This window comes from Camelus dromedarius, chromosome 14 (genome assembly GCF_036321535.1).
Source record: "Camelus dromedarius isolate mCamDro1 chromosome 14, mCamDro1.pat, whole genome shotgun sequence".
Lineage (NCBI taxonomy): Eukaryota > Metazoa > Chordata > Mammalia > Artiodactyla > Camelidae > Camelus > Camelus dromedarius.
The window spans coordinates 52,328,850-52,354,722 of NC_087449.1; the positions used below are offsets into that span (position 1 = coordinate 52,328,850).

Consider the following 25,873-nt stretch of genomic DNA (forward strand, 5'->3'; position numbering starts at 1 on the left):
GCCTCAGTTTCCCCAATCAAATGGGGTAATGTCTGTAAAGCCCCGAGCACATCATAAGCTCTCAGAAATGGGAGTTGCCACTGTCCTGTAGCATTAAAGGAAGAGATGAGAGTGAAGTCTAGCAGTGGAGGATGATTTTAGGTATGTAGGCCAGAGGGTATTGGGGTAGGGCTGAATGTCTCCAGGACTGGGGTGGGCATGCAGATGAGACCGTGAACAGAAATATCTAAGTTTGGTCTTCAGTTGGAAGAGGGGGAGACACATACTCAGTAAACACTGATTCGTGCCTGATAAATGCTATGCTGAAGATGGAATGATGAATAAACATAATGCCAGCCTCCCAGGAGAGGCTGGCTGTAAATAGGCACTTGTGATGTGCCTGTGTGAAGTGCCACACACAGCAGGGGCCCATGGGCTGTGGGGGCATGGGAGGAGTGGGGTTGGGGGTGGATTAGGAAGATTTCCGAGACCTTGAAGGTTATGAGGAGTTTGCTTATCTCACATGGAAGGAGGAGCTGGAGAAAGGCAGAAATGTGGATAATGCAAAGCCATAGATAATGCAGAGCCATTGATCTTTGCTTTGGGAACCTACTGGGGCATTCGTCACCCCCACCTCACCCCCACCTCACCCCCACACATACTTAACCCACCTGCCTGGCTGGGCAGAGAAGCTGAGCCTCCCTGTAGGACAGTGAGCACCAGGGATGGGTGCCCTCGTAGATAAGTGGTGAGGAGGGAGCTACCATTGATTGAGGATTGAGACCTATTGGCAGCCTGGCCTGGTGGTGGGGGCTCTCTGTGGCACATCATTGTCTGAGTGTCCTGACAACCCCGAAGGGTGCGAGTTGTGGTGTCTGCCTTTATCCAGCTTACAGCTACCTTGGGAAAGTAAAAGAGGGATAATTAAGTACTTGATGACTGCTGGGCCGCTGCCTCAAACCCAAAGCCCAGAAGGACTTCAGGGAGGGGAGGAATGTGGCTGGAATGAGCAGGGAACAGGGGCCTTTATGCAGGCCCTCAGATAGGGAGGGGAAGTGGCGGGGGAGGTAGAAGTTCAGGCGAGGGTCGCCGCACAGCTCGGCTCTGAGCAGCCAGTGTATGGGTGGGCACCTGAGAAGGAGGCCCAGCCAGCCTGGGGGAAATCTGGGCTGGGTCAGTGAGAAATAGGATTGGGTAGGTGGGCTGGGCTGGGCTGGATTCCTGAGCATCTAGAACTCCAGCCAGAGGGATGTGAACTCGATCAGGCCTCTTGGGCTGGTGGAAAGCATGGCTCCATGGATTGAATGCCTGCCCCTTCCCTCCATTTCCACTTCTGCTCTCGCTGTCCAAGCCATGAGCATCTCTAACCTGGGTGACTCCAGAGGCCTCCAGCATGATCTCCTGGTTCCACTCCCCTCTGCCTGTAATCAGCTCTCCATAAAGCAGCCAGAGGAATGGTTTAGAAATGTAACCCAGAACGTGGTGTTCTCCTGCTAAAACCTTTAAATTGCTTCCTGATGAACTTGGGGTAAAAATCCCAAGGAAATGTATGCCCTATACCTCTCTCTCCTTCACTCCCCACTGCTCTTTCCTCTACTCCACTCACACCAGCTTCCCTGGGTTCCTCAAACACCAAACCTTGCCAGGCCTGTTCCTCCATACAGAACCCAGAGCCTGGAAGGCTGCCTGGAGACCACTGCAGGCCGACTGCCTCATTCAGGCTCTGGATCAGATGCCGTCTCCTCAGAGGCCTCTCTGGCCACCTGGTCTAATATGTAGCACACCCCACCCCATCCCACCCATGTCAGACACTCTTCTGGGTGCTGAGGACACAGCCAGGAGCAAGAAGAGGAGGTTCCTGATGTCAGGGGCTCCCAGGCCAGTGTGGGATGTTGGACAGTGGACACAATGTCAGGCTGCGATAAGTGTCCTGAATAAGATAAATATGAGAAAGACGTGCTACTTTGGATGGCCAGTGAAAGCCTCTCCAAGGAGATGGCTTTTGAGCTGAGCAAATGATAAGAAGGAGCCTGCCTTTCAAAGATCAGGGTCCCTAAGGAGAGAGTGTTTGAGGAAACTGGAGTGGAGTAAGAGGGAGGCGTGGTGTGAGGACAGAGAGGAAGGTAGGAGTCAAACCATTTACTGCCTGGGGGCCTTGGGTTAGGCTCAGGATTGGACCCGGTGCTGTGCAGTGCCACTGAGCAGGGCGCTGTGGTCTGACATAGTGAGGGATGTACAGAGCAGCCTGGGGGGCCAGAGGTGGCTCCCAGCATTGGTTCCATCTTTGGGTTGGCTGCAGCAAGCTTAGCAAAGCAGATCCCTGGCCCACGGCTACTTGACCAGGAAGTATGAAAGAACAAGAGCCAAACTTCCAAACAGGCACCCCTGGCTGGGCCAGAAGTGAGATGGAGGGCCGTGTCCAGAAAGAAGTGGACAGGGAGCGGAGCAGAGCAGGAGAGGGTGAGAGCGTGTGGGGAGGGGAGGGGCTGAGTGAGGTGCCAGGTTCTGCTGCACTCCTGCTGCCTCCCCTGCCCAGCCCAGCGCCCGCAGGCAGGATGTCACCAGACCTGTCATGTGGGAGGGCCCTGACATGCCTGCTCCTGGCTGAACCTTGTGGTCTCACGTGGTCTGGGGAGTTATCAGGCCCAGAGGGGCAGGTCTGGAATCAGAGAGTCAGACTTTATTATTGGGAGGGAGCCTAGAGACAGAGTTAGGACCAGGAGGTGTAATGGAAAAAGATAAGGGGGTTGGGGACTAAAAGGCCTGGACTCCAATCCTGGCTCCTGCTCTTGCAGCTGTGCGGTGACTGACGTGCACAGTGTGGAGTTTCAGTGATAAAGCTGTGGAGGGCATCTAGCAGTGAGGGCTTGGCCAGCAGTGACAGAGCCTGACCCTCATCTCACAGAGAAGGAAGCAGAGGCCAGAGCGGAAGTGACTTGCCCACAGGCCACGGTGGGTGGTGGCAGAGCTGGGGTTGGTTCAGGCCTTCCAACCCCCAGTCCAGAGCTCTTCTGTGGTAGCGTAAGTGGTTCTTCTCTCCTGCACTGTTCCCTCTGGGACAGTGCCCTGTTCCTTCTGCAGGGGCAAGGTGGTGGTCCCAGGCATCTCACCTCCTCTTCAACTTGCCTCTGAGCACCTACTGCATATCCGCACGGCTGTGTGGGAGGTGGTTCCCACCCTTGCAGCGGTGACAGTTTTGTGTGGGAGATAGACATGTAAACAGCTTAAATACGAGGCAGGCTGAAGTGACACAGGGAGGCAGCACAATGCAGCGTGGGCCCTGGTGGCAGACGGTCTCAGTTCTGGCACTGCCACTTAGAATGGAGCAGTGATGAGGCCTGAACCGAAGTTGGGACAGGTCAGGAAGGCTTCTGATTCACTACAGAGTAGTGTGGACTCTCCTGTAGTGGCAGGAACTGCAGAGGTTCGGGAGGGAGGCGTGGCCATGACTGTGTTTAGGAATAAGGCTCTCCTGGCAGGTGGAGAATGAACTAGATGAAGTTTTTCCTAATATTCTTGGCTCTGGGAATTTTCCGCCTCCTCTCTCTATGGATAATTATCCTTCCTAAGAAATTGATCAGATGGGAAGCTGCAGGAAATTGTTCAGGACCAGGATTGTGTAGGAGTTGGGGGGAGAGTGGAAAGGATGCTGCAGGAGACGGGGACTCCATGCCAAGCAGCAGGAGGTGGCTCCCTTTGGAGGGGGAGGGGGAGCTTACGCAGGCTGGGAATTTAAAGCAGAGTGTGGGTGGCTCTGGAGAAGCCAAGTTCCTCAAAGTTCTTCTCCTCTTGGTGGGGAAGAAGGGTGAGGTTGACCTGCAGGATCCAGCTTTTCTGAGTCAACAGGAGCTGGGGTCCTAATGGGAGAAAGTGGGTCAGTGAAGCCTAGCACTTGGAGCGCTAGGCCAGGTGTCAGAGCCAAGCCCAGGTCCAGCTCTGCTGCTCGGCTATCATTCCACATCTGAAATTCCCATTGTGAGCCAGGGCCTGTCATGGCAGGTAGGTGTGCACCAGGCACCCTCTCCTGGCACAGAGCACTCCTCCTGTCCCAGCTCCCAGCAGGCTCAAAGCTTTTTGTGGGCCAAGCCTCTGCTTCCTTCTTGCCTCACTGGTTAAACAGCAGCTCTCAGTGAGCTGAGCCTGAGGGACCTGGCTCCACTTGGTGTGAGCAGGTGACTGAGCCACAGTGACCAGTGGTTAACAGTGAGGAGCAAGCTGGTCGTGAACCCATGGGCAAGGCTGCCTGTGCAGCGACACAGGGGCCCATTAGGAGACTCAAGGCATCCTTCAGGGCAGTCAAGGGTCAATATAGCCTGGTGGCTTAAGATCTTCAGAGTCCAACAAACCTGGCTTTGAATCCCAGCTCTACTACCTGCCAGGTGTATGACCTTGGGCTAAGTACTTGACCTGTGAGCATCATTTTTTTTCTGGAAATAATTTTCCCCTGCATGTTTTTTTTTTAAATCTTTTCCTCCCTCTATTTATTTAATTGAGGAATAATATACATAGATACCCGCAGTAGAGTGCACTGATCTTAAATTGTACAGCTCAGTGATTACTTGCAAATGTTCATGTCCATGTTAACCACCCAGATTGAGATATAGGACATCTGTGTGCCCTCCTGGAGTCCCCTCTGTCCTTCCCAGTCTGTACTCCCCTGAGGGAACCAACATTTTGACATCTGTCTTTGTCACTTGGTTATACCTTTTCTTCAACTCCGTGTATCTGCAGTTAGACAGCAGGTACTCTTGTGTCTGGCTTCTTTTGCTCAGCATTTCTGTGAGGTTCCTCTCTATCGTCACATGTCCCAGAGTTATATTCTTTCTGTAGCTATGTGGCATTGCCTTGTGTGAATAAGCCACAGTTGCTTCATTCTCCTGTGGATGGGCATTTGCGTTGGTTCCCGCTTTTGACAATTATGCATAAAGCTGTTATGAACATCCTTATACTCCACTGGGGTTTTGTGGAAATCAGATGAGATAATCAAAGTTTAACATTGAGTTTTGACTTAGAGCCGGTGCTCAGAAATTTTCCCCCCAGATTTTTGTTGTTGTTGTTTGTAAAAAGGAAAAAAAAAAAAAACCAACAAATACTACACAAGTACTTAAGAAAAAAAATGCAAGTCATATCCCTTTCACTCCCCTGCTCCTCAGATCTGATTACTCCCCACAGTTCAGTGTATCTGGCTAAACTCTTCCCCACAGTTGTGTGAAGTTCTTTTTATTTCTTTTTTCAGTTTAAAAATTTTTTAAATATTTATTTATTTCCCATGAACAGAGGCATTGGGGATTGAACCCAGAACCTCATGCACACCAAGCATGGGCTCTACCACTGAGCTACACCCCCCAACCCCCCGTGAAGTTCTTTTTAATAAAAATTGTTTCACCATAATGATCATGCTGTCCATATCTCTTGCAGCTTACTTTTGTCATTAAATCTGAGCTTTTAAAGGAGTCCCCTTATCTGCATCGTAGAAGCAACTTCAAGAGAGACAGGTAGGGTGAGCTCCTGAACTGGTCACTCAGGCCTTCCACCCTGGCCTGGTCGGGCCGCTCTCAGTGTTCCTCTATGTGGAGCCCAGGGTTTTGCTTCTGGAGCCCAGGGTGCAAGCCTTGGCTCTGTTGTGCCCTATCTGGGTATGTTCTTGGGTTTAAATGCCCTGAGCTTTGGTTTGTTCACCTTTAACCTAGGAGGTTACTTGCCTCAGAAAGATGTCATGAGGTTTCAGTGCAACAAAGTATGGGAAAATACAAAGCAAAATGGAGAGTGATGCATGTGTGCCAGTTATTATATAAAATCCTAGGCTGTCAGAGCTAGAGGAGGCCTCTGAGAGGCTAACTCAGCCCATCATATTACACGTGAGTAAACAGTGGCCTGGGGAAGGTCACAGAGCCAGCAAATGATGGAGCCAGAGCCAAGGGAGTCGTTGGAGCTACAGCTTCCCAGGGTGCCCCACTCCTCCCTCCTCAATTCCCACTCTCTCTGGATGAGAACTTGACCCCTCACTTATCTATGGGGACTCTCTGCTAGGGAGAAGGCACTACAGAAAATTTGCCAGACCTGATCTCCTCCTTGGTCCCTGGCTAAGACTACTGGAGTGATTAGGCAGTGATCTGTACCCACCCTCCCCGCGTCCAAGAGAGTAGAAAAGCAGGAAGGTGGGGCAGAAGAGTGGGGATTTGGATGGGAATGAGATCCAGCCCTGGTCTAGGCTCAGTGCCTTCCCTGTCCTAACTGGACCCCCAAACCTGGGGTTCTGTGAGCTCATTTCCTCCCCTCCAAGATGCCAAGCTAGCACCCCTGCCCTGTCCTCTCAGGCAGATGAAGGCCTGGATCTGCGTAGTCTCTCAGATGTCTTCTAGCTCAGTGTTTAGAGCCCCTAAGCCTTCACCCTCACAGCTTCTGCAAGAGAGTTGAGGGGTCCCCCAGGCCTGTGAGATTACACCTGGGCTGAGGTCAAGAATCCGGAAACGAAACCCTGACCAGCATGGGCTGGGCCTTTGCCTCACTACTCTGCTCCTCCCAGGGAAGAATGTGGTGAGATAAGATTTGCTCGGTACCAGGCCAGGTGGGCCCCACTTTCCTCGGTATTTGGCTACCACATGTGGTGCCAGGCACATAGCGGCGGATGTGGCTCCCCGCGCTCTGACTCCTGCTTGTCTTGGAGCCACAGCTCCGCTCATTATGAAAGCACCTGTGGTGATATCCTGGAGCTGGGCAGGCTGCACCTGGGAGTGCCCTGTTGGTCCAGGGTAGGGCTTGGGGAGGGGCTCTTAACCCTGGTATCTGCTTTCAGGGTGAGGTTGTGGAGTGACACGTGTTCTAATGGCAGTGAATGGTGTCACAGGAGTTCTGCACGAAGAATAGGCACAACCACCTCATGCTCCAGCTTTTGCTCGTGTGACTCCATGTTCAGCCCTCTGCCTTCATTGTCTCGGTGGGCCTCACCTGACCCTGTGTGTGAGGTGGGTGGAGGTGTCCCCATTTATAAATGAGGGCCCTGCAGTCTGGAGAGGTTAACTAGCTTACCCAGGGTCACACGCACCAGAAAGTGGTGGAACTTGAATCCTAGGATGCCAGGGTGAAAGCTATTTTGAGGTTACCCCATCCTCTCCCCTCACAGAGGAGCAAACCCAAGGCCTAGAGTTAGGGCAGTGTGGGGACAAGCATTAGGGATAGTGTTCTTTCCATTCCACTGATAACAGCACTAGTTATTCCATACTGAGGCCCCCAGCCTCCTCCTTTGAACATCCTGAGACAGTTGTAGTCAGGTCCATCCTTTGGAGAATAGAGAAAAAAGTTATCCAGATCATGTTCTCTGTGGCTCAGATGAGGAACCCAGCTCAGAAACGCCCTGGAGGATGAGTACCTGTCAGCTCCAGAGTCAGCCTCCTGGGCTTGAGTCCTGTTTGGCCCTGCCACTTTCCAGCTAAGAGGCCTTGGGCAGACAACCTACCTCTCTGACCCTCAGGCTCCTCATCTGTGATGTGGGTATGATAGGGCCTCCCTCACCGGGTACTTGTGAGGACTCAGGAGCCCTCTGTGAGTGCTATCAGCATCAACAGACCCGTCTCATGAGCATCAGTGAATTGATCAGAGCAAGGACTCCAGCTGGAGTTCCAGGCCCTCCGTGTCCTGCCCTGCGGGGACTGCTTCCCCAGCTCCTGCTGCCACAGCCATCCCCGCCTTTGTGCCATGTGCAGGCTCATATGACGGTGGGCCCTGCCCAGGGGGAAGCAGGTGCCGATGGAGGCTTTCTTTATTCAGCCTGCCTGGGACCTTGCTCGTCACTGATGGGCTCCCGGCCTCCAGCCAGGCTCTCACCGCACAGCTCCACTGGAGCCAGAGGCCGGCACCTGTGCCCTGAGGATGAGAGTGACAGCAGGAAGCTGTTACATATCGTTTCCTATCGAGAAACGTGGCGTGATGGCAGAGCTTGCCCTCGGGGATCAGGCAGTCCTGGAATCGAATACCAGTTGTGTTGCTTGCTGGCTGTGTGCCATTTGGGCAAGTTCTTTAGGCTCTGAGCCTCAGTTTCTCCCCCCAGAATTGAAACTGTACCTACCTCGTGGCATTACTGAGGCAAAATGAGAAAGCACAGGGCTTGGTGTGATTCTCCCTTCCCATGCTGGTTGCAGGTAGACGGCTGCACTGTGTCCCCCAAGGCAGTGTGTGCAGACATTAAGAAGGGGCCGTGCAGGCTGGACCCGGGCCTGGGAGGTGCCTCTAGAAGAGTTCCAGAAGGTGGGAGTAGGATGAAGGGTAGTACTGTATTCCAAGCAAGGACTGGCTTTGGAGTATGAGTTCTGGGTGTGACTCCTGGCTCTGCCACCACTTTGCAGTGTGACCTTGGCCAAGTCCCTCCCTGTCTCTGGGCATCATTCCTTGCATCTGTGAAGTGGAGGGGTCAGATTGAAATGGTCTGGGGAGGCCCTGCCTCTTCTAACCTCCTGTGGCTTTTTGCTGCCCCTCTTCTTCCCCAGGAGAGGCTGACTTCCCTTTGCTGTTTCTGGAGTGCTGGGCCTTCCTGGCACCAGGACCAAGGCCTGCAGCTGGCTGTGTCCTCATCTCTTCTCTGCAGTGTCCTCTAAAGGGCAGCCTCCTCTGAGCATGCTCAGCTCTCCCATCTACTCCACGCATCTCCTGGCTCCTGGAGGCCTGAGGTGGCAAACTGTCCTAAGTGGACAGGGAGAGGAGGCAGGGAGAGGCCTACTGGTCCCCCTCCGTCTTGACGCTCAGCTAGGTGGGCTGTTTTTAGGAGAAGTGTTTGGGGACTCAGGGCAGACCCTGAGACGGATGCCTCGGGCACCTGCTTAGGGGGAACTTGGCCTCCCCACGCCAGCAGCCTGCCTCAGGGACCCCGCTGCTGAGGTTGCAGGAAACCTGCGTCTGCAAGGCCCAGCCACATCCGTGAGCCACATCCTCTTCACATCCGTGTTCAGGGACCCTGGAAGGAAGTTTTTTACAGATTTTACAGGGGACTAGAAGCAGGTTCAGTGGGGCTCCAGAGGGCTCCTGCCTCTCTTCAGCCTCCCCTCTGCCTTCCCTCAGCACCTCTAGGGACTTCTGCCAGCCAGGCTCAGCCTGGATCCAATGATGACAGGGACAGGGCACCAAGCTCTGCTTCGGAGGGGCTGCCTCAGAGTGTGCTGTGTGGCTGTGCTCTGGGGCCATCGGGCCCTCTCTGGCCTGGGACTTGGGGGCAGTGATGGGACCATGTCCATCATCTCATTGGAGCAGCTCTCTGAGATAGAAATGATTATGAGACCTGCTTTTCAGATGAAGAAATCAAGACTCTGAAGTTGAGTACCTACCTGTGAGTAGATGGCAGAGCCAGGAAACCTGGTGCTGGGTTCTCAAGACCATGCTGTGTCTTAATCGCAGGCTCCCTGCCTTCCCTGACTGATAGCTGAATTTGAGTTGAAACTTTGGACTGAACCTTGAGGCAACACCCTGTTTGTTTTTCCAATGTCTCCCTTCCCAGCCATCTCACTCGGGACCTCGCAGCCTGCACGTGGACTGCCTCCCTTGGCCCAGACCTCTACCTCAGTTCCCGAGAGTGCTGGCTGCCCACCCCCAAGAGGAGCTGCCCCTAGTGCAGACCCCCACATGACTGGTGGGTCCTCCTCTCAATGGGGCCTGTCTGTGGGGCTCGGCCTGGGTTCCAGAATGAGCCTCTGCTCCAATGGAGGGCGCAGGCCTCTGGTGTCACGATATTCTTGCTGTGCTCTTGTGGAAGCCAAGTCAGGTGGCGGCCACACTGGGCCACAGAGGAGGCCAAGTCCTGGAGGGCAGATGTACCCTGCTCCCCAGCAGCAGAGAGGCATCTTGCCATCCCACCCCTTCATCCAAGGTGTGTCCTCCACCCTCTTCGTGTCTTCCTTGGAAGTGGAGTTGTCACAATGATTGCTGCAGCAATCTGAATGTTTCTTTTATTTTCCTCTCAGTGTTTTTACCTCCATCCCCTCTTCTCTCTCAGAACCACCCTGTGCCACAGTATCGCTCATCCCCATGCTAGAGAGGAAGGAAGTGAGGTTCAGGGCAATACTATGATTTGCCAGAGATCACAGGTAAGTTCAGGTTTAGAACTGGGACAGAAGCCAGCTCCCTTGTTAGCAGACCAGGGCTCTTTACACTGCCCCATGCTGCCGCACGCAGCCTTTTTCTGCATGCGGACTGTTCTGGGCCCAGACACTGTGCTTGTTGACCTGGACAGAGATGGTGGGTATTACAGAGCCCTGGCTTTGTCTATCAGCAGAGCTCATTGGTCAGATGTCAGAGCTGGAAAGGCTCTCACCATGCCTCTTAGGATGGGGAGGCTGAGGCCAGAGAAAGGCAAGGGCTTGTTCAAAGCACCTGGTGAGGTGATGGCAGGGTCTAGACTGGAACCCAGGTCTCCTGATCCCCAGCCTGGGGTTGGCTCCGGCCCCTTCTCTCTCCAGTTGTAGCTTTCTAGTCTCTGCAGATATGTGGAAGTGAGATGGAGAGGGGGGCTTATCCACCTGCTGAAATATGCAGGAGGCAGTGCCAGCTGCCCCTGGAGCCCAGACTTAATGGCTAGGCAGTTGGAGAGCTCTGCTTCACCCCAGGGTGCTGAGCCTGGGAACCAGCACCATCTCCCTGACTCCCTCCCCCAGGTACTTTCCGGCAAGACTTTCACCATCCTCTGTCAAAGCCCTGCAGCAGCTCTGCCTGCTTCACCAGGTTGACCCAGTATTCCCTCTCCAGGATATTTAAGGCTTTTCACAATCTGGCCCTGGTTGAGCACTGGACTGGGAGTCAGCTGTCTCAGCTTTGTGACCTAGCTCTGCTGCTAACTGTGTGACCTTGAGTGAATGTACGGACCTCTCTGAACTTCTGTTTCCTCATCTGTTGTCTTTTGCTCTGGGTTTTAGTGAGGACCAGAGGAAAAGCTGTTTTATAACTGCCTGAGAAATTATTTCCTCTTCAGCCTTCACTGTCATCTGTACCCAGCAGAAGTCCTCCAGCTACACCAGCGTCTTGCCTTTCCAGATGCTGGGACTTTGCGCTTCCTTCAGGCTTAGGCCAGTTCAGGTAGCTTTTAGTGTACACAAGCTTCACGCCAACACTGGAGGTTAAGTTAAATCCAACGAATAGTCATGCAAACTCAACAAACAAGTCTTATCCTTGCCATGTGCCAGATTCTGTGCTAAGTGCTGGAGAGTTGGCAGTGAATAGGACAGGGTCCCTGCCCTTGAGGAGTGGTCTGGAGAGGACGCAGCCAACCAACCACACAGTGTGGGAAGACTCTGGCGGAGGGCCGTGTGTCCCAGGCCCTGAAGGATCACAGCCCTGGGTGTGACTAGTTCTGCCCTGGGGGGTATTTGGGGAGAGCCGCTGAAGGAGCTAGTGTGAGCGGCACCTGGGAGGACGGCTCTGCAGTAACCCACCCCGACAGGATCTCGTAGTCTGCTCAGTGCTCCCATGTCTAGGTCTCATGTGGTCCTCACAGCAACCTTGTTAGGTCATTGAGGCAGGAGACAGTCATCCACTGAGCTAGTCCTGATTGAGAGCCTACTGTGTGCCAGGCACAGCCTACTGTGTGCCAGGCACAGCTCCAGGCACATGACAGCAGTTGCGACAGCCTGCCCTGACGGAGCTCACATTCTGGGTCAGGGAAACCATCAGTGAGCACAGACAGACTGTCAGGAAGTGGTATGTGCTCTAAAGAATGATAAAGCAGGGAAGGCAGATAGGAGGGTAGGGGAAGACCCCCACTGAGGAGGCGGCATTCGAGCAGGGACCTAGTAAGAAGGGAGGGAATCTGCCATCCACCTATGCAGTGCAGAATGTTTCAGGCAGAGGAGCCAGCAAATGCAAAGTTCCTGGGGTGGAATCATATTTGCACTCAAGGAAAAGCAAGGAGGCCAGTAGAGCCAGAGGGGAGTGAGTAGAGCCAAATGCAGGGCTTGCCGCTGGTTTGGATGTGGGGTGTGAGAGAAAGAAAGGAGTCAGGATGATCCCAGTGTTTGGGGCCTGAGCAACTGAGGGATGCTGGGGAGACAGGGACCACTGGAGGAGGAGCAGGTTTGGGGGTGGGGAGATGAGAGCGTAGCTCCTGTGTCCTTGCCACTCTGCAGGTCCACCCCATCCCTACCCCTCCAGAAGTCTCCCCCTTCTCGGGCCCACTCCAAGCTCTGTCCTCTGCAAGTCATTTTCTTTCATCAGTGTCATTTTGACGTTTCTGAGAGGTCACCAAAATGCTCAGGTTGAAGGGTTCTAGGCACCCCCTCTTCATCATCACCCCTAGGTGCTGTCAAGCACATAACAGACTCTGTAGTGATTGAGCTGGGAGGGGTCTAAGGGGCCCCAGATGCCTCCCTGGGCCGCTGCTCCCTCTCCCTCACCTGGCCATTGCCACCTTAGTCATGCTGTCCCTTTGCAGCGTCCCCTCCCTCCCCTGCAGCAGCTGAAAATGGGGGCGCCAGGACTTGCTTTCTTTTCTGCAAGGCTGTTGTCCTGGAAATGGTAGAATTTCTTGTGTTGCTTTCCAACAGCCACCTCTCTGTACTCCACCTCTCTTTATCTAAGTGTGATGATCTTGTGAGAAGTTCAAGTTATATATGATGGATTTAATTCATTGTTGTGCTTCTAACCTAAGTGACTTTCAACTAGGGCACGAAGAACAGCAGGTATTTGATATACTCAATTCCAGTTTTCTCTTAAGTTTGCATTTTGCAAACTACACCCTACCCCCAGCAAAAATAAAAGAAATGAAACATCCAGCTTTCCCAGGGCTCTAAAGTTTCTGGAAATGGAACCTCGCTTATCGAGCCTCTTGTTTCTTCCTTACGCCAGGTGTGGGGCAGACTGGTGCTTGGAACTCCTGCTGCTGCCTGCAAGTCCTGAGGGGCAGTCTGGCAGGAGTCAGGACAGGGCCAGGGACAGGGATGGGCCAGAAAGGGGAGAGCCCGTGCAGGGGAGCTGCACACCTTGGGGCACCAGGAAAGGAGGGAGACCTTGGCTTGAAACCAGACTCATCCCAGGTTCTTTTCCAGCTCAAGCATTTGGTGCTTTCCTCTCCTCCACACTCCATGGCTGAAATCTGGGGAGCCCAGAAGGGCCTCCTTTGCAAAAGATGTGATTTAGATTTTTTTTGACGCCAGTGGTACCTCTGGGTCAGGAGAAAGCAGAAGCCAAGGCCTCCTGGTTTCACTCCCAGACACAGAGGGAGGGCCTGTCTGGGGCTCTTAGTGGAGGATCTCAGAGTTTAAGAAACTAGCCTTCAGCCCAAAGCCACCGTGGAGGGACCATCCAGTACATGATGGCACAGGCAAGGCCATACACACAGTGAAGGGGGCAGGGGTGGGGGGGGAGGGGCAGGTCGGCCTGGGTCTGAAACACTGCTCTGTAGCCCTGGCTCTTTGATCTTAGGGCATGTAAGTGGTCATCCCTCTGACCTCTTTGCTTACCTTAAAATGAGGACAATAATAGTATCTACTGCAGTAGGGTTGTTTAGAGAATTAAACCAGACGCTGCAGTGAAGTGCTTAGCATGGTCTCTGCCCCACAGAAGCAGTTACAGCACAGTATGTGGAATATACCACTGAAACACAAAATCTAAAATTATAGGTGCAGAAAAATTTGGAAGTTTGTGTATCAAACTGTTAACAGTGTGGATTGGGGGTTGGGAGGGTGTGTGGTGGGTACAGGAAAGGGAGAATCATTGATAAATTACTCTCCTTTGACTTAGTGCACTTATATATTGTTGAGGAAAAGTTTTAAATGACCATGGGATTCGTTTAAAATCACAAAACTAATATATATTTTGAAAAAGATAAAAAGAAACCAGTGTATATCACATGGTCACCAAACCAGCCACGGGAGTCTTTGGAGCCTGAGGTCCTACCCCACCCCCCTGAGCTGCCACCCTGACTGGCTGCGTGGACACCTCTCCCTGCCAGGCCCTGCCGTTGGCTGCTGGAGCTCTGTATCTTGTCAACACACATAGACTGTTTACTGCCAGTCCCTGGTCTGTGTCCCTCCCTCCCCTCCCCTGTGAGTCATCCTCCATCTCTACTGCATGGGGACTCTCCATCCAACACCTTTCCTGTGGGGGCTGGGGAGAATCTGCCGGAGTGAAATTCATTCAACAAATGTTTATGGAGAGCTTAGATGAGTGGGGAGGCTGCGCTGGGTGCCTAGAGGTGCCACCCCAGCACGATCTTCCTACTCCAGCAGTGTGCCAGCACTTCCCTCACTTTCAGTCTCATTTCAGGCTGGGGCCTCGGGGTTCTTGGAAGGCTTTTGAGATGCCTTCCCTGTTCATTTGTTCACTATTCTCCCAGCCCCCCACCCCCAACCTCTGCGAGCCAGACCCAACTTCAATCCTATGTCCTTTAGGAAGCTTCCATCATTCCTTTAACCCTCTTATCCTGAATGTCACCTCTGTGGGGTCCTGGGCTGTGCCTGGGCTGCCAAGCCAACTAGAACACCAGCTATAGAGCTGAGCTCCCGTTCCTCAGTTTGCAGCAACATGTGACTCAGCCTAGGAGTTCAGGGAAGACCTCCCAGAAGAGGTAACACCTGCACTGGGTTTTGAAAGGTGGATAGAAGTTCAAGGTGAAGAATTCCCCTCTGTGTGCACAGAGATGGGGTTTGGGTACTTCTAGCAACTGGAGTAAAGGAATTGGTTTAGTGCTAAGGGGTAACCTTGAGCTCGGCTAGCTCCCGAAACCCAGAATCCTGATCACAGCCTCTCCTGCCTGGTCTCCGAGAGGGCTGGCAGTCGCAGCACCACTCTGCCTATTGCTCTCAAGTCGCCAGCACCACTCTGCCTATTGCTCTCAAGTCTCCTTGGTCCCCGGACCCATGTGGCATTTCTGTCCTTATCTCTCTCTGAAGTTTGTCTGCCACTTCACAATGTACAGGGTGCTTCTGTGTCAGGTCCTTTGATTCTCACTTGTCTGCACATGAGGAAACTGAGGTCCGTCTGTAGTGTAATGATTTGCTCAACGCCTCCTGGTTACTCAAGGGAAGAACTGGGCCTCAAACCTGAGTTTTGGCCTCCTGGCCCAGTCCTTGTTTTCCCATGCCTCAGGTGGTCCAGCATACGGTACTGTGTTCTCAACTAGCTTATTAGCTAATTTCCCACCCAGACTTGAGTTCCCAGAGAGTAGGGCCCTATCTCCCTGAGATGTGGATTGAAACAGGCAGGAGAAACAGGTGCCATTTGGAAGAATGATGGGGGAAGGCCCAGAGAGAGACTGACTCCCCTGGCATAGAGAACGATTCCACCCCATGTACTTGAATCAGAGTTATTTATGGCTGTTTTTCAGGGGAGGCATATTGCAGACTTGAATTCTCTTCCTGATGATGCCGACAGGCTTAGTTAGCAGCCTGGCACAAAGAAATGGCAATTAGGAGACTCAGGTTCTAATTTTGACTCTGCCCCTTCCTACCTAGGTAGCCTTGGGCAAGTCACTTCATCTCTCTGAGCCTCAGTTTCTTCATCTGTCAAATGGGGGTCAGGATATGAGATGAAATGAGAGGAAATACGTAAAAGCTTCAGCATAGCACCTTGCATCAGACACTCTAAGTGTCCAGTATGTGTTTTTCTCCTTCTCTGTGCTGGAGATTGTATCTTAAAGTGAATCAAGATCAAATACAGTCTTACTGAGTGGGCACTGTTGGTTTACATTTTTTAAAAAATTGTCATTTATTGGGTGACTCCTTTGGCCCAGGAGCTCTAAATAAATGATCTCAGTGACACAGACACCCTGGCAGTGGCATCTTCATCCCAGTTACAGAAGAGGGACCAACTCAGAGACACGTGTCACAGGTATTGTGCTAAGTGTTTTACAGACATCATCTCATTTAATCTTCCCAGCAGCACTCATATTTGGATATTGGCAAAGGCCTGGTGAGGTCAGCCTGCCTTTCTGTTGTCTTTTTCTTTCCTTGTTTTTCATTCATTCATTACCCATACATCCATTTGCTACGTGCAGAATACTTGTGCTGGGCTCTTTAGAGAATACAGACCCTAGAATGGTTTTTTCCTGCTTCTCTTTCTGGTAAACTTCTATTGATCCTTCAAAGCCCAGTTCAGATGGTCTCTACTCTGGGAGCATCACCTACTCTTGAAACTTCAGAGCCTTCCCGACCATCTCCTTTCTCTTTCCCACACTTCATATCTGAAAGTCAGTTTTATCTCAGTTCACAAATAGTTAATGCCTGTTCTGTGCTGAAAGCTGGAGACCCAGATGACTCTGAAAAGTTCCCACCCTTAGGGAGCTTAAAACCCAGTGATGAGCAAGTGCTCACCAGTAGGTCATGATATTGTAGACTGATCCATGTTATACCTGGGTTTTGAAGAAGGTTATAATAATAGCAGTCACCACTTTTGCTAATGTTGAGTGCCAGCATTATTTGGCATTCTTCAGCCTTAAATGTCCTCTTTTGCTCCAGAAACCTTCTGAAGTACGCTCTTCCACAGATGGGAGAACTAAGGGTGGGAGATATAACTTGCCCAAGGCCACCAGGCTATTCAGTAGCTGCACCCTGGTTAGAACCCAGGGCAGAGTGGCGAGTGCTCTGCTGGTCTGGCTGCAAACCTACTGAGGCAGCGGCTGCATCTGGTTTATCTTTCTCCCTGGTCCTTGGAGCTGACGTTGATGGTGGGAACCATCAACACTGAGAAGAATCTGACTCAAGAAAAATCAGAGCCCCTCCTGCCCCAAAGGACCCTCCAGCCCCAGTGGAAACGAGGCAGGCAGGGGCTGTGCAGTCTGAGAATTCCACCTCCTGCCCTAGGAGTTTAGGGGAAGACTGACCCCTTCTGGCCGAGTTGACTGGGGAGAGAAGAGGCTGGCAGAAAAGGTAGGAAAGATTCCTCCAAGGTCTCTGCGAGGCCTCTAGGGTGGAAAGCAGCCGTGAGACTTCCCTGGAGAAGAGCTCATGGAAAGAAATACCACCTCTGGCTCAGGGAACCACTTTGGGGCTCTTCAGTTTTGGGTTCTGATGCTCCCCTTAGGAATAAAATAAGAATAAAGCCAGGGGTAATGGAAGTGACTAGGAACATAGCCTGGAGCCAGAGACTGCCTGGATTTGAATTGGTTCCCAGCTACTTGACTTTGAGCAAGTTGCTTCCCCTTTCTGTGCCTCAGTTTCTTCATTTCTAAAATGAAGGGATGGTAATTGTGACGTCCCAGAGCTTGGCGAGATGCAGATGAGTTACTCAGAGCACACTGCTATAAACTGTAGAGTGCCAGGCTTTCGTCAGGAGGTTATTACCTTTCATTACTATAGTTGAGACTGGTTGCTGGGGCAGTTGAAGAGGGAGTTAAAGAAATGGAATCGTTGTGTAACCAGGAATCCCTTGGGACCTGGCCAAGTTGCTGCCCCAGAGCAGTCCTCAGGCCTGGAACTAGGGCGGCAGAGCCCCTCACATGCACCGGGGTCCCTGGTGACCCGGCACTGGAGGGCCAGGGAGGCCCCTCTTCCCAGCACTCCCCTCTGACCGCCCAGGCCAGGGAACAGATGTGGGAAGTGGGATCAGGGGTGTCTAGTCACCCTGGCAACCAAGGGAGACATGGGACTGCCTTGCCTGCCTGCTCCACTGTGCCAGTCCCAGCAGATGGGGACAGTCGGAGGAGATGTAAGTAAAATGTCCTCACGGTGACGATCAGGGAGGCTGCAGAGGACCAGGAGCCCCTCACCAATTTGAAGTTTGGTCAAGAGTCTGTTCAATTTGAGTACATGTGAGTGTGTGTAAGGAAGTGAGAGTGTGGGTGAGAGTGAGAGAGAGCAAGAATGTAGGCTATTGTGTGCATAGGGGAGTGAGTGTGAGAGGGTGAGTGTGTCAGAGAGTTGAGAGTGCAGGGAATGTGTGTGTGTGTTCCCCAGTGCCCCCAGTTGCCCCACTGCCACCTGTACTGGACAGAGTGAGAAACACTTCTCCCTTCCCTCAGCCTCTTCATTTAAAAGGGAGGCCAGCCCCAACTGTGTCGGCAGGTTTGCCCTGTGGCGGGGAGCTGTTGAATTCCACACCTTCTCCATCCTCCGTGCTCTGGGAGGACTGGGTGCTCCAGCTGGAGGCCATATGGCCTGAGTGATCACTGGCCTTGGAGCTTTGTGGGTTCTCGTGGTGGGACTGGTCGTGACCACTGATGGGTCACCGCTTCTCTTGGAGTCACAGTTTCTCTAACCCTGTAATGGAGGATTTGGTTGCTCTCCAAATTCTGTTTCAGCTCTCAGGGCTCTGGATCTAACTGCCTCTGCCCCACCCCCTGATTCCATCCTGGTGACATCACCTCTGCCACAGGTTCGGGCCCTGGAAGCTTTGCCTTGTTTCTTGGCATTTTGGGGTCCCACCTCAATGCTGGGCCTTTGTCAGGGGACCAGGGGCCCCAGCTGCACCCCTTTCACCACACTCAGGGTAAGCAAGCTTCCTGCACTTCGAAGGGACTCTCCAGAGATACAGGGTGGGGATGACCGGTAGAGTCAGGGCCTTGGGAGAGGACAAGCCAGAACAGGCCCACAGGCCCCCCTACCCCGCCCTGAGCCACTGCGCCTGATGACAGAATCCACCCCTCCCCCTGAAGCTGCTTTCCAGTAACGTGCCGCCTACCCGTGGGCGAGGAGCCAAAGTGGATCCCAGACCTTCTTCCTCCTCAGCCTGGACCTTCCCTCCCCTTCCTCATTAGGGCCCGGAGTTCCTTCTGCACCGTGAGAGGCAGGGCCAACACAGGAAGACCTGGGGGGATCCGCTCCCGGAATGAGGCCCCAGCCCAGGTACTCTGAGAGCTGGCTTATTTGGAAGAAAGTGCACTACACCCGTGTCTGGAGGCCTGGGACCTAGTCCTGGGTGACCTGGGCACGTCCTGCCTCCTCTGAGCACCAGGTTTTCATCTGTCAAGTAGCTGTCTCTTCATCTAGGGATGGAGGCCTGCTAGCCTGAAGGTCCCCAGGTTGGGAAAAGCATGGCCGTCCTCACAAGCTCCACACAGAGGTTCTGACCCTGGGCAACCTCAGTGCTCCGAGTGCACAGCGCTGCCTGGCTCAGAGAACACACCCGCGCCTGCGTAAAGGGTTACTTAGCTCTCTCTGCCACAGGTTTGAGATGTTCTGAGCTAGAGGGGAACTCCTACTTTAGACTCTGGGGAAGCTACTGAATGTTGCCAAGCCTCAGCTTCCTCTTCTGCAAAATGGGGACAATATCTATCCAACAGGGCTTTTGTGAGGACTGAAGAGGTGACGTGCCAGGTTCCCAGCACAAGGCCTGGCATCTGGTGCACCTTCAGGAGTAATGAACATTCTTCATGTTATTGCTCTCGGCTCGTTTCACACACACAACCCCCAGTACCCCCACCCCAGGGGACTGTGGCTTACTTGTCTCTGGGTCTCCAGTGCATGCCTGGCACTTCCTGGGGCCAGAAAGCTCTGTGGATTGGACCAATGGCAAGAGAGCAGGGAGACAGTTTCAGAGCCTAACTTGCTAGGTGGAGGTGGAAGCCATCCTCCACCTGCCCTGGGCTGTCTCTTTAGATTCTGCCTTCTCCTGCAGCAGCTATTGGTGCTCAACTCCCAGGCAGTGGGGAAGGGAGGGTGTTGAGAAGGTCAGCTGGCAGAAGCCGGTCTATGCCTGCAGGAGTTCTACTCCCTGGACCCTCCATGCTATCCTGTCTCCCCTCCAGGGCAGTGCAGATCTCAGCTATAGTGCCCTTGTCCTGTCCCTGCTGCTTCTGCCTCTGTTGTCTGACCTTGCTGGGTGCCAAGAAGAGAGAGGAGTCTGGGCGATGACTGTGGATAGAAGGTTATGATAGGGGAGACACCAGAGAAGGACTTTTGCCCTAACCTGGGCAGACAAGGGTGGTCAGGGAATGCTTCCTGGAGGAGGAGGCAGGCAGGAGGAGGAGAAGGATATGGTATCAGCCACACACAGTTGGGGTAGAGGTACAGAAGTGGTATTCTGGAGAGGCAAACTAGACTAGGCAAAGTTCTACCGCCAAAAGAGGATAAAGCTCATTTGGGGGAATTACAAGGAATTTGTCAAAGTTGAAACATAAGGATTGAGAGTGGGCAGCATGGGAAGCGAGCAAGACCTGATGACAGAGGCAGTGCTGGAAGTTTGGACTTTACAGCAGAGAAACTTGGAGTCAGTATGATCTCTCCCCTGTGCACCAGCCAAGTCAACACTGGGAGTTACTGGTGAACACTACAAAGATGGAGGGACTTTTCATCAAAAGAGGTGACTTTTGGTCAGGTCTGTTTGAAGTCTCCTGGCCTAGGATGGAGATATATTTTTTGCCAACATGTTTTGAGTGTCTCCTAGGTGCTTGGCTCTGTGACAAGGTTCTGGGCCAAGACGGTGTATTGAGTCTTGACTTGTAGCTTCACTGGCACTACCCAGATCAGCCCTGGAGAGTAGGAGGGGCTTTGGGCATGAGGAAGGATGTTCCTCTCCCTTCCCAGGGATCTCCGGGGCGAGGAGAGGAGAGGCCTGGCCAGGTAGGTTGTCTGGAATCACGTGGGTCCTGGCCCAGCCCTTTGCATTTTCAAATCCATAGATACTTGTTGAGCAGCTACTGTGTCCCCAGCCCTGGGGGTATATAATCATAAACTATATGGAATGTACCTGCACAAAGCCTACAGGCTAGGGAGAGGAGAGTGAGAGCTTTCACCATGAGCACAGCGTCATGCCCTCTTAACCACGTGGAACCTGGGGGTTATATGCCCAACATGTAGCTAGATGCTCAGGTCTTCACCCGCCTCCCTACCCAAAACAAACCAAAAACCCATAAGGAGCTTGGGGCCAAACCTGATATTAAGAGGGGACCTCTCCGAAGGAGATTTTTGCTACCTCTCAGCTCTGGATTTGAAGCCCCAAGGGGTCCTGTTGCAGAGGGTGACCTGCTGCTGCTGCAACTGCTGGTCAGGACGTGGCTTGGGGAGATGGTTGGCGGGTCTCAGGCAAAAGGGCATTTTATGCTTTAATGGGAAGGAAGGAGGGGTTGACTTACAGAACTGCAGAGTTTGATGGGAGCTAGTGGGTCAGACCTGGATTCTGTCCTGGTTCTGCTACTGATTTGCTGTGTGGCCTCGGGCAAGTCCCTTCCCCTTTCTGAGCTTCAGTTGCCCCATCTTTAAAGTGCGTGTGATTGGGTTCAGGAAACAGGGTGGCAAATAGGTTTTGTCTCACATGCAAAACTGACTGATGGCCGTTGGCTTCCTGAGCAGCTCTCTGGGCTCAGCAGGAAAGCATGTGGCTCCGGGGTTGGAGGTCGCTGCGTGTGTTCTGCATGTTTGCAAACCCTGGGCAGTATGAGCCCCAGGTTCCCTCCTGCGCTGATATTCTTTGATTCCTCTGCTTTCTCCTGTCTCCTGTGTCACTTCATCAGCCAGTTGCCTGCCTTCTGCTTAAACACCTCCATGATGGGGTACTTGCTGTCTTCCCTTGGACAGAATTATTAGATTGTTATGCCCAGTCTTGAGCTCATAGCTGCCTCCCTGAACACGTGCCTGGGAAGATGACTTGGGTTCAGGTGTAGGTAATGCCCTTTGGATTGTGGATTGAAGTTGTGAGAAGGGAAGGCACCAGAGTAGGACTCCTGTGCTCACCTGGGCTGACAGGGTGATCAGGGAACTTGGAGGTACTTGGAGGCTCGGTAATGAATGGATAATTTCTGCTTTCTAGAGGCATACAGAGCTGCTGCTTTCTACTACTTTATGACAGTGACAGAGATCACATCTGTATGTCCTTTGATAAAAGCGCTTTAACAACATCGTCACTTTGTTTGTACAGCAACCCTGTGAAGCTGCGATTATCACCTCCATTTTACAGGTGAGGAAGATGAGGTTCAGAGAGTTAACAGAGCAGCCCTCTGAAACCAAACCTGTGCCCCTCTCACCAGCTGCCCCTGTCCCCGGCCCTGTCCGCAGCCTGCCCTCCTGGCTCCCCACAAGCCTATGGCCTCCCATTCTCTCACCTCCACAGGTTTCCATGTGATCCCCACTATCTCCAGCATTGTCCCGGAGAGCTGCCTGCTGATCGTGGTGGGGCTGCTGGTAGGGGGCCTCATCAAGGGCGTGGGCGAGACCCCCCCCTTCCTGCAGTCGGATGTCTTCTTCCTCTTCCTGCTGCCGCCCATCATCCTGGATGCAGGCTATTTCCTGCCACTGAGGCAGTTCACAGAGAACCTGGGCACCATCCTCATCTTCGCCGTGGTGGGCACGCTGTGGAACGCCTTCTTCCTGGGTGGCCTCATGTACGCCGTGTGCCTGGTGGGCGGTGAGCAGATTAACAACATCGGCCTCCTGGATAACCTGCTCTTTGGCAGCATCATCTCAGCCGTGGACCCCGTGGCCGTGCTAGCCGTCTTCGAGGAAATTCACATCAACGAGCTGCTACATATCCTTGTCTTCGGGGAGTCCCTGCTCAACGATGCCGTCACTGTGGTGAGGGGGCAGGGACCACACCCACCTGCACACAAGACAGACCCGAATCCAGGTCCAGAGTGAATCCCACATCCACCTGCTAAGAATAGTAATAAGATAGCAAATGTCCGTTCCTGCTTACTGTGGGCCAGCCATTGTACTGGGCACTGGACGTGGGTTATCTCATTTCATCCTCGTGACCACTTTAAGAGGTGCTTATTATTCTCACTTTACAGAGGAGTTGTCAGGCCCAAAGACATTAGGTAGCTTTGCTAGAATATGATAGAAACAAATTTAGAAACCAGGTCTGTCTGACACCAGAGCCTGAGCTCTTTGCCTTACCAGGTCGTATGTCCGTCTCTGGCGGATTGTGAGATGGTCTTGGTTAAGTTACTTATCCTCTTTGTACCTCAGTTTACACTTTATAGCCCATTTAGTCTCTGAGGGGCATTTCAGCTTTCGTGTTGACTGTGTCTTAAGTTAAAGTTTATTTTGTGCCAAGTTTTGGGGCAGCAATTGTGGAAGGGTACCTTGCCTCTAAAACCTCCAGAAAGTGATAAGTAAAATGGGTTGATCTGGGTTGGCCCCCTTACTTACTGTGTGACCTTAAGCAAGTGACTGTACCTCTCTGGGCCTCACCCATGATAGCTGCAAAGTGGCAGAGTATTTAGTGCTTTCCTCCTGGGTCTAGCAAGTACAGACACCCGCACTGCAGGGTCTGCACATGGCAACACTGTGTATGTTTACAAATGCCCTTCCTCCCAGCCGGCTTCCTCAGGAAACAGATATGTGTATGTGCACACATCGTATTGTGAAAACACCTCCATCCCCCTCATAGCTGGACCCCTCAGAGAGCAGCTGCGCACACAGGAAAATGAAGGGACACGTGTGCACGCCTCATGCACGCTCACACCCACACTCCCACTTCACCCCCAGCCCCTCAGGAAGCTGCACCTCAAAGAAGAGACAGGCAGTGGTGGTCGGCTGCCGACAGCCTCGCTTCCTCTCCCATTTCCTCCTCTGCCGCCCTCGTCAGCTCCTCTTGAGGCCAGTAACACAGCGGCCTGGCCTGAGCAGGCCGGCCTCCATCCTGTGTCTTCTAGCACCAGCTCTTGCCCAGGGTTACCACACCAGCCGTTTCCCCACCTGTAACAGGGATTGCAGTTCTTAGCCTGCATCTGGGGTTCTTACGGATGTCACACTCACTAATGTCTGCAAAACCAGAGACAAAGCCCTCCCCAGAGGATCTGTGTGTTGGGGTTCAGGTTGGCACTATTGGGGAGCAGTGGGGCACAGTTGCAAGAGTGGATACCTCAGTCCGGCCACCTGGGGCGCATGGCCTTGCCTCCCTGGGATGGTGGCAGTGGTGGTAGTAATCGGTGTTCATTGAGCCCTTCCTGTCTGAATGTGTATTGCCTCATTTAGTCCTCACAGAAACTCCATGAAGTTGGCACTGTAATTATTCCCAGTTTTTCTAGGTGAGGGAACTGAGGCACTGAGAGATTAAGAAACTTGTCCAAGGTCAGATTAGCTGATAGGTGATGTAGCTGGGGTTCAGATCTGTACAGTCTGAGGCCAGAGCTCAGATGCTTACCACTATGCTACTCTGCCTCTCCAGTCCCAGTGATAATGGAACCAGGCTGGAAAGGAGGTCCTTTGCCCTGGAGCAGGTCACCTCCCCGACCCCTGCTTCTACATGCTGCCCAGGTACTGCGGGCTTTGGACGGCTCCCTCTCAGGGATCCTCAGGTCCCCTCTCCCTCAGCACCCCCCAGGCCTGGACACTCCCCAGCTGGTTTCCTGGCAGAGCTATGTAGGCGCAGACCTGGCAGCCAGCACCTAGGAGGTGGCAGAACCTCAAAGTGGACCCCAAGGAGGCCCCACCCACTGCTGTCTAGGAGCAAGTTCTTAGCTCAGTTCTGCTGCTGCTGGGCTGGGGGCCCTCTGACAAGTCACTTCATCACTCTGAGCCTCAGTTTAGCAAGGGAGCAAGCATCCTTAGCTCGCCCACCTCACGAGGCTGTGGTATGCCGAGCAGGATAACCATAATCAAAGTGCTTTACAGTGTATGGAGTGCCACTTAAATGTCTGATGATAGTGTTACAATGACCGTTTATTGCCCCGTCCCAGAGGTGGGGAAGCAGTAGAGAGCCTCTAGTTCCATAGCGTCTGAACTGGGTTCATTGCAACCACCTGGGGAGCTTATTGAGCAGAGATTTCTGGGCCCCACTTCCGGACAGTCTACGTGGGGTCTGGCCTGGCTGTATGTCTTTTCAGAGAGTTTCCACAGTTAAGAAGTCCTGTTCTGTTTCATTGTCTGAACTTCCCCTGCTTTGTGCTGAAGGAGAAACCGAAATTCAGACAGGGACACGAGAGACAAACTGGTGCAGTGGGAGCTAACGCTGGGATAGGCACTTTACCTTCATTACTAATTTAATCTCACAGTAGCCCTGTAAGGTTGGTACTGTTACCCCCTTTTTATGGAAAGGAAAACTGAAGCATGGGGAGATTTGAGTAACTTGCCCATGTATACAGCTGGGGAGCGGCAGAGCCAGAATCCAAGCCCAGGCAGTTTGGCCACAGAGCTGTGTTCTTAACCACAGAGCAGGCTGCAGGCCTGAAGACCTCCTGGCCCCCAGACCAGTGGTTTTGAGCACCGGCTTGGCACCAGGGTTTCTCTACTATCATGTAGCGGTGGTCACTGGAGGGGATGGGCTCATCCTGGGTGGACCTCAGGGAGCCATGGAGCAGGGCCCCACTCTCCTGCCAAACAGCCTGCACACCCTCCCCAGGTCCTGTATCACCTCTTTGAGGAGTTTGCCAACTACGACCGCGTGGGCATCGTGGACATCGTCCTCGGCTTCCTGAGCTTCTTTGTGGTGTCCCTGGGCGGGGTGTTTGTGGGCGTGGTCTACGGGGTCATCGCGGCCTTCACGTCCCGGTTCACCTCCCACATCCGTGTCATCGAGCCGCTGTTCGTCTTCCTCTACAGCTACATGGCCTACCTGTCAGCCGAGCTCTTCCACCTGTCGGGCATCATGGCGTGAGTCCGGGCGCGATGGGGGCCACCAGCTTGGATTCCCCAGGCTCATAGGAGCACAACAGAGCTCTGCAGGCCTAGCCTCCAGCTAATTCTTCCCTTCATTTGTTTCATGGGAGCCCCTTGGTTGTAGCTGGATACAGGCACTCACACTCACTGCTCCCCTCAGCAGTCAGGCAAGGAGGCTCCCCTGGGGCTTCCCTTGGGGCCTCCCTTGAAATGAGAAGTCCTGGAGATCCTGAGGTTTCATTGGGGTCTTGAAGTTGGGAATGTAGAGAGGCAGTGAGGTGCAAAGGTGTTTCCAGTAGGGGAGGACATTGGAAGTACAGAGGCTGGATTAGGGGGTAACAGTGAGGAGGCTGGGCCAGCAGGAGTGGAACCCAGCTGTAGGTGCCAGGCTAGGAGGGCTTGGGCTGCTGCTTGGAATAGAGCTCCCTATGGGGACCCCCATATGTTAAGGG

At 53.1% G+C, this 25,873-nt stretch overlaps 1 protein-coding gene and 1 non-coding gene across 2 annotated transcripts in view; one reads left to right on the top strand and one right to left on the bottom strand.

The window, feature by feature from the left end:
- SLC9A1 (solute carrier family 9 member A1) overlaps window positions 1–25,873 on the top strand; it is a 47,177-nt gene that overhangs the window by 12,494 nt on the left and 8,810 nt on the right. Inside the window, exons 2-3 of the mRNA XM_010993754.3 lie at window positions 21,934–22,394; window positions 25,165–25,415. Of these exons, the coding sequence (XP_010992056.1) occupies window positions 21,934–22,394; window positions 25,165–25,415 (712 nt within the window). The remainder of the gene's footprint in view (window positions 1–21,933; window positions 22,395–25,164; window positions 25,416–25,873) is intronic.
- TRNAT-GGU (transfer RNA threonine (anticodon GGU)) lies at window positions 5,254–5,325 on the bottom strand. Its single transcript has one exon. It is a non-coding gene; the product is annotated as a tRNA-Thr (tRNA).